Source organism: Mustela nivalis (genome assembly GCF_964662115.1).
Source record: "Mustela nivalis genome assembly, chromosome: 6".
NCBI classification, from domain to species: Eukaryota; Metazoa; Chordata; class Mammalia; order Carnivora; family Mustelidae; genus Mustela; species Mustela nivalis.
Window position 1 is genome coordinate 104,426,890 of NC_139025.1, and position 15,601 is coordinate 104,442,490.

Consider the following 15,601-nt stretch of genomic DNA (forward strand, 5'->3'; position numbering starts at 1 on the left):
ATTGCATTTCTGGGGTACTGGGTGAGTTATATGTGACTAAAGAACTTTTACATTATTCATTATGTTATTAGAACTAGGTTTACATTTTAGAAGAGGTTTGCTGAAGTTTCAGAATTTGTTAAAGCATAAAAATTTAATGACTCCCTTCAGGGTTACTCACTGACCCTTTACGTATAAGGATAAAAGCATATTTTTAAAAATATTTGTCCCTTTTTTGGTTTAGGGAGCATTTCTATTAGTTATTAAATTTTTCTGAGGTTAAAATATTACACCTAATCTGTAAAGTCAGTGTGGTGAAGTAAGCTCAAGAATGTTCTGGTTTTCTAAGAGCTAGACATATTTGTGAGTGATCCTTGGTTATCCTTTTACTTAAAGATTAAAAAATTTCCTATACTGTAAATGGAAGGCAGTGATATAACTAACTTAATTCCAGTGGAAGTCAGGATAATAAAGGATGGGAGGATAATGAATGAGGACAAATAGAGAGAAGAAAAGGTATAGGGAACAGATATCCCTTTTTTGGTGTGCTGTAGTTAAAGGGGCATTTCTGACTTTTTCAGTCTCATGCTCACCATAAAGGTAATTAAATTGACTTTTTTTTTTTAAAGATTTTATTTATTTGACAGAGAGAGATCACAAGTAGGCAGAGAGGCAGGCAGAGAGAGAGGAAGGGAAGCAGGCTCCCTACTGAGCAGAGAGCCCGATGCGGGGCTCGATTCCAGGACCCTGAGATCATGACCTGAGCCGAAGGCAGTGGCTTAACCCACTGAGCCACCCAGGTGCCCTCAAATGAACTTTTTTAAAAAAGATTTTATTATGTTGGAGACAAGAGGATGTGCATGTGAGCAGGGGGAGGGGTGGAAGAAGGTGGGGGAGAGAGAATCTTGAGCAGACTCCATGCCCACCACCTTGCCCATCGCAGAGCTTCATCTCAAGACCCTGAGATCATAACCTGAGCGGAAATAAGAATCAGATGCCCAACTGACTGAGCCACCCAGCTGTCCCTCAAATCAACTTTTTCAGAGTTTATGAGTTAGCTACATATGTAACAGTATCTGTTATAAATACAGGTGGTTCTTACTCTAAAGTCATTTGACTTAGAAATGGCCCAGATATACACTGGCATTGCCTCTAGACTCCACCAACATGGTAACTATTTAGGAAACTCAACAGGTTTATAGACAGAAGGAAAAATAAATTAAAAAAAAAGATTTTATTTATTTGACAGAGAGAGACATGAGAGAGGGAACACAGCAGAGGGAGTGGGAGAGGGAGAAGCTTGATGATGATGCCGGGCTTGATCCCTGCACCCTGGGATCATGACCCCAGCTGAAGACAGATGCTTAATGACTGAGCCACTCAGGTGCCCCAGAAAAAGTAAAATTTAAATGGAGAAATAATTTGAACCGTGGGAATAGATTCCCAGCTAAAACTGTTTACCAACATAAGGCATGCAGGTGAATCAAAGTAAGCTCCCTTACATGTGTTATTTTATTGCCTCTTCTGCTTATTATGCTGTTAGACTGTTCTTTGAACTTCAGAAATTTTTATTTAAAGGTGCCAGTGATTCTGGTGGTATGAGTAGTTGGGTTACTCTGGCATCCACACTGATGACTTAGGTAGATTTATGTAATTTATTTAACTTCTCTGGGAGTGAGTTTTCTGTTTTCAAAATTGAAATAATAGCTGCCTCATTCTTCTTGTATGTTGGACATATCAAATGAGATGATACCAGAAAGTTTAAAAAGTGTAAGCACAGTATGAATAGTTACTTCAAATAGTAATAATATGGAAGAGATCTTTGCAAACTTCAGTGTTGGAGTTTTTTCATTTTTTCCTGAGTGATATACATACTGTGTGTGTGATGGGCTTTGTTATACTTTTTCTCTAAATGCAAAGTGGGAAATGTGTATCTTCTGGAGTAGCCCAAAAAGGAATTTAAGGTTGAAATTATGTTTCTTTAGATAAATTAACTTTGAAGATTCCTTGGAAGAACCTTTATGGAGAAGCAGTTATTGCGACCCTAGAGGGACTCTACCTGCTTGTTGTCCCTGGAGCAAGTATGTTGTTTTAGGTTATAACCAATCAGCAATAGCATAGTGAAATTAAATGGTTAAGTATTTTATTAAATGGTTAAGTATTTTATTATGTTTAATAAAATAGAAGGTACTTTAAACTAATTATATACATATATGCACATATATATTTTATATTTTACATTTATACATTTTACATATATATGCATATATATTGCCAGAATTGTGCATAAAATATTTTTATGTTATTGTTGGGAAGAATAATTCCAACTGTTTGTTAAATTTATTATCTTCTCTGCGAATAATTATTTTGCAACTAAGCCTTCATTTTCAGTTTGAGATGCATTAAAAATTTGCTTTTGGAGAAGGAAGTGAAATGTTTTTAAAAAGTACTGATGTGTTAATCTACAGATTTAAAGAATGGACTTTTTTTTCTTTATTTTGTTGCTTCTCATTTTGAGAGAATGCTCGTTCAAAATGTGTCTGAAATAGGTAATTTTTTTCTATCATAAATGAAAGTATTTTAATTTTTAATGACTGTATATAAAGCAATAGTGTTTATTTAGGTAATATATTTTGTTCAACTGTTTGTTCAGTTATAAGAACAAGGTAATGTTAAGAAAAGTTTGGATATTTTAGGGAAAAATTGCTTGTTTTCCCAACCATAAAGCAAACACAATTTTTATTTTTATATTTTGCTTTCCATGCTTTACTATATACATATTTGATTTGATGTAGTATTTATCACATTATGTATACAACATGGATCTGTTTTTTTACTTAACGTACATATTTTTGGTATATGATGGGGTAATTTTGAAAGGCTGTATGGTATTTTATTGTGCGGTGCCTACTGTTTTGGGCTCCTCCATTGAACATTATAAACACCTCATTCTTATAGGTATCTTTTTGTTCTTTTTTATTATTTCCTTAGGATACATGATCAGAAATGAGATTTCTGGATAAAAAGGATATATATTTTCTGATTGTTGGTAGTCTTAAATTCGGAAAGTCGTTTTATTAATCTGTATTTATAACCAGCTAGTACTGGATGTTACATGTTTTTTATAATTATCCAAAATTTTACTCCTCAGACAAAAATAACTGGAAATTATGTTATATTTTCTGCCTTCCTTCTTTTTCTCCCTTTTACGTTTCTACTCATTCTTTCCCCCTTTACCCTTTTTCCTCTCTTCCTCTCTCCCTTTAATTTCTTTCTGTTTCTCCTTTCTGTTTTGATTAAAGCTTTGTAAATAAATAGGAATCATTTATTTATGTTTAAGCTTTTTGTAAAACTAATTTAAAGAATGCAGCTCTTTTGAATTACCAAAAAATGGCTTACAAGACTTGTAAATACACACATAATCATAATGAGTTTGAACTTTTCCTCTTTATTTAATAATTGTATTTCCTAGTATGTGAACTTACCATATATTTTTAGGTATTAAATATGATGCTGAAAAAGAAGAAAAATCCTTGCAAGATATTAAACAGAAAGAGCTATCCCGAATTGAAGAAGCCCTTCAAAAAGCAGCGGAGAAAGGTACAATATGTTTGTTTCACACATGATCTTAGCCAAAAGACTGAGAAGCGATACAATATGTTTGTTTTAGATAAGCTTACTTATATTTAGGTTTTAGATATATTTAATGCACTGTAGAGAGGATGCTTTATTAAGCCTCCATAAGTTGTAGTTCCAAAGAAAGAATATTCTTTCAAAATCATATCTCAAATTTTGACTGTAAGTATGTTAATGACTTACACTTAGGAATCATTGCCATGTGATTGTTTGATCTCACTGCCAGTTTTATTTTCCCACCTTCCTCAACCAGTCGTTTTATTGTGCTGTGTTTTAGAGACTTTTCTGTGAGATCTTGCAGATGTGTTTGTTTCTGCCAAATGTTAATAGGTTCCTCCTCTACATTTTTAGGTATATCCATGGGAGATAATGAGGTTCAGCATATCGATATAGTGAAATAAATATTTAGAGGAAATGGTGCTGTAATTCTATTTCTAGCTGTATCTCTTTATATTGTATAAGATATTTTTAAAAACCTGGTTCTTCAGATTTCAACATTTTAACATCTTACCTTAAGGTTTAGTATTTTTATTTTTATCTAAAAATAAATCTGATGACGATTTGGATTTGGTTTATGGAGCAAGAATAAGGATAAGATGAAAAAGCAGTCTAGAGAGTGATAAGTTGAAAGACTTTTCCAAACCTCCAGTATTTCTCTTTCAATCAGATCACACCCCAGTTCCTGATTGTATTCAGCATCGTAATCAGATATACTAAGAAATGATACTTAGATATACTAAGATTTTGTTTCCTGGCTTAAGCTGCTGACATTTAATTGAATCAATAAGAAATCTCTCTTAAAAATATTTGCTCATTTAAATTCTTTATCAATTCTTCTGATTCTTTTTGCCTCAAATGCTTTTTCATATACAGAATTATTGATTCTTTTATAAAATATTACTAAAATACTTAAAATACAGAGGAGGCTGTCTTAATGAAAGAAATTTTAAAAAAATTAAAAATGTTTTTCTTTTCTCTTTTTAATACTTGAGCATATTTTGTCTTCTGAAGCTTAAGAATTTATATTTTTATGAAAACAGTATTCTTTTTTCTATTACTTTTATGTGATAAATAAAGCAAGATGAAAATTGATTTGTCTCATGACAATTCAGTGTGATTATTTACTTTTATTCACTCTTGGTTAATTAGTATATGTGGAAATAGTACCGTAAAATGAAGAGAAAGACTTGGAGAGCACTAGAATTTCACTTCTTTCTTGATATAGGTCAGATTAAGTTTATTTTTTAACACACTATATTTAATGATACATATTCATTAGTAGGCATATTGACATATATTTAGATAAATTGGTATATATAATAAAATGTATCATAATATATATATTATATAGCATTATTATACACATATAATTTATTATGTATATACAAAATTAAGCTATATTTTCCCTTTTCAGAAGCAAACCTCCAATTCCTCTTTCTTTTTTATTTTTGGATAGAAATAACTGTGATTGTTTAAAAATTTTTTTTGTGTTTCCAGTGAACTGCAAGAAAAAGCATGTATAGTCTCTCCTGTTCTAGTAGTGGGCAGCTTAATTGGCAAATGATAATGTACTGTATGTTCTGTATTGAGTACCTATGAAATTTTGACTCCTGGGTCTTTAATGCTTAGGAAATTCATATGTTTAGCCGTGGCAGAGAGGCTATTAAGGATGACTTGATATATAGGGTCTGAATGTCTGTGGCACCATGTGTAAGTAGGTCTATTAGGCTTATATAGTATATAATAATAGCTTCTTGGATGATAAAATTTAGGTTTTGGTGGGATACAACTTAAATTCAGAAAGTATACTCAGTTTTAACATTACTCTCTTAGATTTTTTCAGAAAAATGTTTTGAGTATTAAAGAGAATTCTGGGTGCCTGGCTGGCTAAATTGGTAGAACATGTGACTCTTGATTTTGGGGTTATGGATTCAAGCCCCAGGTTGTGTGTAGAGATTACTTGAAAACAGTATTTTAAAAAAATTAAAGAGATGAATTGGGGAATATGGGATAATTGGGATATATGTTGCTATTGGGTTTTTTTAATTGCAATACATTTAATTATCTTGACTGAGTATAATTATTTTTCTAGTTTCTGTGAGTATCAGTCACATTTTCATGTATTATTATTCATGCAAATAATAAAAGACACCCTGGTCTTTAGATACTTTGCATTCCACCATTATTAATAATTATTACTTAATAAAAACCATACTTTATTTTGAGGCTTATTATTTTTCTACTTATTTCTTGGTTTTAAAAGCACAAAGTTACCATCGTACATGTATAGAGACTCAGAGAGGTAAGGAAAGTGATTCAACCCCAAGCAGCAGATGATAAAATTGGAAACAAAGTCCTCATGCTAATCTGCTTTAAAAAAGCATTTTTACTTGATATGTTTCATTTGGTAAAATACAGTGCTGCCCACAATCATGGGAAAAAATAAAACTGAGATATAAATGAGTTCATTTTTAAACATTTGGCCCAACAGTAAAAATAAACTTCTTGATGTTTCTCTCCTTTTATCTTACTGTAGTGAGTTTATTTTCCTGGAAGGGCTATTGTAAAGGGAGAGATGAAATTCCCAGTGAGGCCAAAGTTTCCCAAATCCTGTATATTCTGTATTTACAATAGTTAATTTTATCTAAATGATATATATATACACTTTAAAATCAAATAGTTTTGCCAAAAAGACTTCTGATGAAAAATGTCAGTCTCCTATTCCACTATTCTTTACCCACTCTTCTTTACCCTTTAGACCCATTCCTTAAAGGGAGCCATGATTTTAGATATACTAATGTTTGTCATTATCTAATCTATTAATGTAAGGTATTATCTCAGCTTTTCTGTTATGGTAGTCAGGAAGTTTACTTCTCTTACCATCTCCTTTCAGTCTAAATTCCCCTCCCTCTCCTCATAATATGGTCATATCATAATTTTGGGGTATTGTCATAATTTTGGGTATTGTCAAAATTTAATTACTATGACAGTGTAATTCACTGTGTAGGTCAAATGTACTATGATTATATTTTCTTTCTTATAGAACCTTTTGTTTTTCTTGAATTTGTAAATACTTTTTCATTTGCTTTGTTTTCTGTGTAAATTTATCTTCAATTCTTTACACTTGCTATGTGAAATCTGTTACATGACTATCAGCGTTACTTTCTAATTGCCCCATCCACCTATTGGTCTCCTTCTTGGACCCATTTTTCTCTTGGAGATCTTGCTTTGAAATGGTTTTTTCAGTCCTGCTGCATGCACAGTTGTCATCATAGAATTGGTCTTCATCTGTTTTCTGTGTTTAATTCACTGTTTTCTGGGTCCATTGAGTTTTGTTCATTAGTTTGTTACTTTGTTTTGCTTAAGTGTATCTAGTTGCCTAGTAGCTTTTAAGAAAGGATACATTGGATATAATTGTTAAAATCCTTTCAAGTCTGAAAGTCTTTTTTTTTTTTTTTTTTTTTTACTTAAGCACTTGTTTTATTTGGCTGGGGATAGAATGCTAGGTTTAAAATTAAAATTGAAGGCAATATTGTTTAGTTACCAGGTACTTTTGTGAACTCTGATGCTAATCTGCTCAACACATTGTTGGAAACAGAAAAATCAGAAAATCTGTGAATACTGCTGTCAAAAACCTTACATTTTAGTTGCAAAATTAAGAAATGTGCATAATCAATCATAAACAGGAAAATATGTTGAGTCTCATCAAAGAGGTACAGACAAGAATGGTAAGGGAGTTCAGAACAAACATACTACATTAAGCCAAAGATATCAGGGCAGACACTGTGAAGATAAATATTTCAGCTATATCTAAAAGGTGAGTGCAGAAAAGGAGAGAGGGTTTTCTAGGTAGAGGAAACAGTAAAGAGAGGGAAGAATAGAACATGTATGGGGAACAGCTCAGAATTTGGGAGTCAATGGAATGTAGTTAGTTGTAAGTTGGAAAGCTCGCTTTAGGTCAATTTTAAGCGATTTGAATGCTATGATGGTGACAGTGGTGATGGTTATAACAATGATAGTAGCTAATACTTACTGAGCATTTACTAATTGCCACTCTTTAAAATACTTTAGATGTATTGACTCATTTAATAGTCATAATTCTATAAGGCTATTATTGTTCCCATTTTACAGTTGAGAAGGCTGCAAGTTACATAACTTGTCCTAAGTCACACAGCTAGAAAATGTTAGAGCTCTAATTCGAACCTACTCTGGCTGTACGTAGATCCTATATTTTTAGTTGTGTCATGGTGGACTTTCCATCTGTAACCAGTGAGAGAGTTAGTAGTAAGATTTTCTTTTTCTTTCTTTAAAAACCTAGGGGGTGGTGTCATCAAAGCTGTGTTTTTAGGAAGGTTAAATTTACCTTCGCTTCTGGACTATATATGAGGCGGGAAATGGAGGACAGTGCTATGTAGCCATCACTAATAAGAATGGATAGAAAGGATTCAAACAGTGTATCTAAAGGGAAAAAATCAGACTAAAATTAACTCTGAGGTTAGAATAACTATCACAGCAATATTTCATTCTGCAAATGGGCAAAACAGTGAGCGAAAAGGGAACCAAAATAGCAGACTTTTGCACTGTTTGAAAATTTCAACTAATTTATTGAGACATTGGCCATAATTGGTATTTGTCTGCCTTGCTTAATTTGAAATTGTTAATTGTTATAATTTCAATTATTAGGAAATTTTGTTGTAATATAATAAAGTTTGTATGTTGAACTACTGGAAATGGTTTCACTGTGAATGTTTCCTTAGAAATAGATGGTTTTGTTGTCACCACATTTTTCCTGTCTGTTACATGATTTCTAATTCTTTGAATTAAGTTTAGACATGTTTTACATGTGAAATTAAGGTGTCTCTTAAATGCTTTGCATTCTGGTTATTGCTGCCATGCGGATGCAGGCGCACATTCAGGGGAGTTCATATATGGCTTGGAAAGCTTTGTTTACAAGGACATCAAGCCTGGTGGGTATGCATGGTTCATTATATCTAGCTATATAAAAAGTTATATTCTTATCCATTCTTGAGCTTTTAATGGAGCCCATTTGATAATATACCATTTTTTAAAAGAAAATATGGAAATGTAATTCATGTTTTTCTTCTTTACCATCATTTCTGTTTCCCAGTGTTCTGTAGCCATTTGTTCATTCACTAAATATTTAATGTCGTCTTGTGGAAAGCCCTGTTCTGAATGCCTAATGTTCATGGGGTGAAGCAAGTATGATCTACTGCCCTTGTGGAGCTTACAGTTTGATCTATAGATAACTTTCAAATCCAGGCTGCCTTTCTGACTTTGGTGCTAGAGTGTGGTAGTTTCTCAATTATATTTAATTCCTCTCTGTAGCAGTGGTTTTCACACTTGTAAAAAGCAATAAAATGGAACCATTTTTAGTGAGTGAGACTTTATTTAGAGCCTTGATAAGAAGTGCTCCTCTGGGGTTCTTCAATCCTTCCTGATTTGCTTATCTCTATAGGAATTCCAGAGGCACATGTTGACTATTGTCTTACAGTAGCATAGTGAAATTTGAGGCTTCTCAAAAGGCAGATTTGAGGGCTGAGTGCTTTAAGATTTATAATAGGATTTTTAATATCATAGGGAATTTAATACATACAAGTACATTAAAAATAATTCTGATATATAAAATAATTTGATATATTTTCTATAACTTTATAGAACTTTATATTAACTTAGTCATACTTAAAATTTGTTTTAATTTAGTGGCAAGTGAGGTCTGTGTTAGAAATGTAAATAATAACATTATGTTGGAATTACTTCTTCAGCTGGAAGCTTCTTTAATATTTTGGTCCTTTTGACCAATGGAAGAAGAATTTGCATGGAAAATTTCATAGCATTGAGTGAAACTACCCTGAAAGGCATTTCTCTTTTAATAAAATTTGCCCCTTTAGCAAGTGTAACTTACCATGTTAATTTGTCTCACAATTACTTTATTTAATATAAAAGTCTGGAACTACTCATGGCTTGCTGTTCAATTTTGTTATAATTAGACCAACTTCCTGCAGTGTGCCAGGGCAGTGTTTTCTGATTCTCCTAGGAGTAATCTGCCTCTAGGGTACAAATGAATTCCAGTGGCCCATTCAAGTCATAACAAAAATCACTGGATAACATTGGTGATAAAAACAGACAACTCCTCCCCCGTCTCCCCCCCCAAATCCCCAAAACAGACAGTGGTCACTATAAAGGATAATCCAATTGATTCAGAGTTTCTTTTTTAAAAACACTGCATTAACCTGGATTAAAAAAAAAACTAGGCCTAGAATACTGGAAATTCTGAAATGAGAATAGTTAATTTTGTTGATGATATTTTGATTCATTTGTCTAGGACTTAATGTAGACTCATGATCATTTCATCTTTTTACTTTCTAAGCATAAGTTCCTTCCTTATTTTATGTCACTTAAAAAAATTATCCCAGAGCATGTTTCTCAAAAAGTCAAAACTATTTTCATAATACTAAAATAATATGTGATTTTTCACTGTGCCACCACTGGTGCTGATGGTGCAGAAGCAACGTTAGCTAAAATTGTGGCTGTCTTAGCATGAATCAGGGCAGTGGCACCTAACTTCCCTAGCAGCCAGCCATTGCATTGTTCACTACTGCGTAGTCACAGGAAAAAATAAGATGAAACAAAAGAAAAAGAGCACTAGTTTCACTTAAGAATATTCTTGGTGGGGGCACCTGGGTGGCTCAGCGGGTTAAGCCTCTGGCTTTGGCTCAGGTCATGATCCCAGGGTCCTGGGATCGAGCCCCGTGTTGAGCTCTTTGCTCAGCGGAGAGCATGCTTCCCCCAACCCCCCCGCCTGCTTCTCTGCCTGCTTGTGATCCATCAAATAAATAAATAAAATCTTAAAAAAAAAATAATGTTCTTGGTGGACTAGGAAAAATTTAGCTTTAATAGACTTAAGCTCTTGAGTATATGTCTTTAATATTTTGTGTGACAAAGAAGGAAATAAGTATTAAGCACTTAATAAGGATAATTGTCTCAAGGAAAAATACCTGTGCATTGTTTGAATTGTCAGCTGAACACGTTGCTTTTTTCCTGGAAAACCACTGGACATGGAAGAGTGATTGACAGACTATTATTCAGATTTGGGTGTTTAGTAGATACTTCAACAAAACAACTTCAAGAAAAAACAGCTGATGATGTTTCTTGCCAATGATAAGATTTTTTAGCTTTGATCAAAAATTGGAATTTTGGAAAACTTTATTTGCCACCTGGAGCTTGGCAGCTTTCTAGAACTTAAAGACTTTGCTGATGATATCGGTGGTGATACTAACAAATGTGATTTTTGATATTAAATAATGAAATCAGTCAACATTGAGATGATCTGCATAATTCAATGAAGCAATATTTTCATATTACCAATGTATATTAAAAAATCAGATATGTGTCAAAGTCCCATTTAAAGTGTAAGGCAGACGAGTTGATTTTAATTCATGTGAAAAAATTATTGTTAGAGTCTCAGATTCCAAAATGCAACTAACCTTTAAGAAATTACCATGTGTTGAGTTTGGGTGTAGTATCCATAATAACATGAAAAGATCATGAGGATGTTCCTCCTGTTTTATTACATATCTGTGATTAGGTCATATTTTCTTCATGTGCTTAAATGTAAACAACATTTCAGTAGCCCAAAGGCAGAAGGAGATAGGTGAATCTAGCTGTCTTCTGCCAAGCCAGATATTAAAGAGATTTGTAAGAATGTAAAACAATGCTAATATTTTTACCACAAAGTTTTGTTTGGAAATGTGGTTATATTCATAAATATGTGTTATTAGTGCTATCACTTTTTAATTTTATTTTTTACATAATGTTTTAAAATTATGAATTAATAAATATTTTAAAAATTTCTCCATTTTGATTTCCAATATGGTAGATATCAATAATTGTAACCCACACTAATAAAAAACTTTTTAGGGTTCTCAAGTTAAGTGTGTTAAAAGTATCATGAGACCAAAATATTTGAGGACTAATTTAGAGAGTGATACAAAAGTCATAAATTTAGTATTCATCAGATTAAATAAAACTTTCTCTAAAGAACCTTGTGTCAGGGGCGCCTGGGTGGCTCAGTGGGTTAAGCCGCTGCCTTCGGCTCAGGTCATGATCTCGGAGTCCTGGGATCGAGTCCCGCATCGGGCTCTCTGCTCAGCGGAGAGCCTGCTTCCCTCTCTCTCTCTCTGCCTGCCTCTCCATCTACTTGTGATTTCTCTCTGTCAAATAAATAAATAAAAATCTTAAAAAAAAAAAAAAAAAAAAAAAAAAAAAAAAAAAAAAAAAAAAAAAAAAAAAAAAGAACCTTGTGTCAGTAGATTTTGAAACTACTTGGAGAGTTTTAAACATGGTACATCTAACAGTGAGATCAAAGATGGAACTAGGGGCTAAAACAGTTGTGAAGCCAGGAACATAATAGAAGGTCAGGTAAGAAGAGTGAGTTATGGTAGAATCTAAACCCAGGCAGCTGGACCTGTTTCTGAAAGCTGTTCTAGGCAAGTGGGATGGTTTTAGGGCTTTTCTGGCTTTCTTGTTTCTTTTCAAGTGATATTTTTTTGAAAACTGAAGTCTTTCTCTAAATGTATAATTTATGCATGAAAAAGACTTAGGGACCATCATTATGGCAAGAAATACTGGTAATAGCAAAATCCAGATTCTTTATGTCTTTATTAAATATTTTCTACTTGAAACCCAGGGTTTTATTCTTGAAATCAGGGATTTGGTTCTTAGTTTTATAGTGGCAGGACAATTTACTTTAAAATATCAAGGGAGAACAATTTAGAATTTCAAGCCAAATTTCATTTATATTCTATCAAATACTACGCATGTAACATGAACTGAACGTATATATTTTATTATAATGTTCAGATGTGGATTCTTTGATTTGAACAGATGCATATCATGTACTTTGTGCCCATGTATTGGATCATTCTTGTCCTAATGAAGCCTCCTGCCTGGTGACAAGACAGTTGTACATTTCTGTTTTGGTATAATCACTGCTTAATGGAAGTCTATATATAAAGTGCAGAGGTAGATGGCCCTGGAGCTGCTTGATGTAGTTGAAGAAAGCTTCAGACAGGCCCTAGTGGACCTGAGATTTGGGGGGCCTCCTAGGAGTTTGCCTGGTGAATAACTTCAAGGAAAGCAGCTGAAGTTCAGAGAATGATCTATGTATATAGAGAGGCGCATTAGCCATTAGAAAGTTAGGCTTGTTTTGGAAATTACGAATAGTGTAATTTCGTTTGGAAAACACGAATAGTGTTTCTGAAGTGTCCGGTGCAAGGATGAGTAGGAGATACAGAATGACACAGGGAGTTAGGGTTTAGGTCATGAAAGGACCTTTGTGTCATGCAAACACTTTTTCATTTTATCTGCCAGGCTGCAGAGAGCCTTAAAAGAGTTTTGAGCAGGGGATTAACAGGCTGTGAAGGGTACTTTATTTTATTTTTTATTTTTAAAGATTTTATTTATTTATTTGACAGAGATCACAAGTAGGCTGAGAGACAGGCAGAGAGAGAGGAGGAAGCAGGCTCCCTGCTGAGCAGAGTCTGATGTGGGGCTCAATCCCAGGACCCTGGGATCATGACCTGAGCTGAAAGCAGAGTCTTTAACCCACTGAGCCACCCAGGTGCCCCAGTGAATGGTATTCTAGACGGTATCAGTCTGGTGGCGCCATAGAAGAATGTTTAATAGGAGGTAGAATGGAGACTGGAGACAGGGCAGACCATACAGAGACCACCTTGAGTGCAGACTGGAGATGATGTCTAGTAGGAAGTGAAATGTAAAGGTTTGTAAGTTGGATAAGTGGGTACTGGTTAATGCCATGAATGTGAGGCAGTGCCAAATAAAAGAGGATGAGGTTTTAAAGAAATTAATTATTAAGCCAATTTCAAAGTACAGTTCACTGTACATTTTTTGTCCCTTTGGTGTTCTTTGTATCCTTGACTCATGAAAGGATTTTGCTTGTGAGGTGTGTCATCCAGAGGAAGTCATCTGTCAGCAATCTACCCATTCATCTCATTTGTGTTCCTGTGTCCCTACCATATACTTAAGAAAACCTCCCCTGAAAGTTTTATATTCTGTCATTATTACATTTCCAATATTTTGATAACATTGAAATTAAAATTAAACTTTGTATTGTAAAAAGTCATAAATATTATAAAGGGCTTTATATATGGATATTTTGCCTAATTTCTGTATAACTGTACTTGCCAAGTTATTTGCTAAATTAAAGGAGGTTATTCTAAAGAAGGTTTGTGAATTTCTGTTTGTATTGAAATAGCAGGTCCGTTTAGAATAAAGTAAAGTGAATTGTACCAAAATTTGCTGTCAGGAAGATTCTCTTGTTTTCTTTTCTGTCCTCTAGTCTGCTAACTTGAATTTTATCCTTTTCTCACTAAAATGCTTCCACTGAGAAGGACGTAAACGTAAAAAGCACAAAAAACATTTTAAGAAACGTTTTAAAGGTCTTGATCGCTCGAAAGGTAGGTAAAAGTAGTTTTTATGCCATGTGTTATTTATGCACATCGCCACTTGATATCTGTCTTCGAAGGTAAAATGAATGTTAGATACAATGTAACTTCAAAAATAAGTTTTAAGTTTGAAATTGCATATTAAAATCTAAAATAAATCTAAAATAAAACAAGGACACCAGAATAGGCTGTCCTTTCTATTGAGTAGTGCCTTAGCTATCCTTTGATCATTTGATTATGAAGTATGCGAGAATTTCAACTTTTGACCTTGTATTTTTCTATTTTTTATAGATAAACCAAAAGAAGCCAAAAAGGATACATTTTTGGAAAAGTTGGCAACCCAAGTAATTAAAAATGTACAAGTAAAAATCACAGATATTCACATTAAATATGAAGATGATGTAAGTAATTACAATTTATTTAAAGTTAGTAATTAAATGTGTATTTTATGATAGTTATTGATTTATCTAGATATGGGTTGCCTGTACTGGATTTTAAATCCAAGGTTGTTCTGTTTGTTTGTTTGTTTGTTTGTTTTTTCTGATGAATACACTACCGTATCTTCTTTCCTGTGTTACACCTTTTTCGCTAGGCATTTATATGTACAAATATAAAACCACCATATGCTCCTTTCTAAAGGTAATATGACAGATTTTCCAGTTGTCCTCTATTTTTTTATTTTAAATTTTAATGCTGTAAGACATATACTGTTACAACTTTAAGGAACTATATAATTAGTTCCAAGTGGTGATGGAAACTGTCAATTATTATGGTAGTTGGTAGAGAGGAGGCTAAACCCCCAGTCAGTAGACTGCTGGTCCCATTCTCTTTACATTCCTTCAAATTGAATTGAACCTGCACAACTTACATACATGTACAAAACTGTATTTAGAAACCACACTTCACTTATAACCAGAGTTTAATGTCAGTTGATTAAAAAACTGCTGATTAATTTTAGTTAACCTAAATATACATTGCTTCATTTTGAAGTTTGAAAAATATGTAAAATAAGCTTGAATTTTTTTATTTACCTAAGATGATGGAAATATTATTTCATCTCTTCTAAAATTTGGATTTAATTAAAGCTGTACTGACATATATAGAATTTATTTTCTTTTCCTGATAAATTCATTATAGAACTTAAATTTCAATAAGACACATTTGTAGTTTTGCAAGATAAACTTTCTCTATCTTATATTGACTTTACCTTTTGATTTTATGTAGTCATTAAACTAAATTTTGTCAACAAGTAAATGTCAAAAAACCCAACTCATCAATGCCCCTGTTTAAACAAACTTAGCAAAATAAATCAACTCAACAAATCATGGAAGTTAAAGAATTATTCTTAAAACTTATGGCTTATTGATGAATGAGAACCTCAGTTTGAACTGAAACTAAGTTTTTTTTTAATGAGCAAGTACAATTAGAAAGGTATGTCTTGTCTCTCTCATTAATAAAAAAAACAGAGAGGCATAAGAATGGCCAAGTATATCAATTATGTT

At 33.0% G+C, this 15,601-nt stretch overlaps 1 protein-coding gene across 3 annotated transcripts in view; it reads left to right on the forward strand.

Moving 5' to 3' along the window:
* Window positions 1-15,601, forward strand: part of VPS13C (vacuolar protein sorting 13 homolog C) — a 187,592-nt gene that overhangs the window by 19,067 nt on the left and 152,924 nt on the right. For 2 of the 3 annotated variants that reach the window (XM_082737311.1, XM_082737309.1), the window contains exons 4-8: window positions 1,965-2,060; window positions 3,478-3,579; window positions 8,520-8,582; window positions 14,046-14,111; window positions 14,391-14,500. In XM_082737311.1, the coding sequence (XP_082593437.1) occupies window positions 1,965-2,060; window positions 3,478-3,579; window positions 8,520-8,582; window positions 14,046-14,111; window positions 14,391-14,500 (437 nt within the window). The remainder of the gene's footprint in view (window positions 1-1,964; window positions 2,061-3,477; window positions 3,580-8,519; window positions 8,583-14,045; window positions 14,112-14,390; window positions 14,501-15,601) is intronic. The other variant, XM_082737310.1, reaches the window with a different exon arrangement.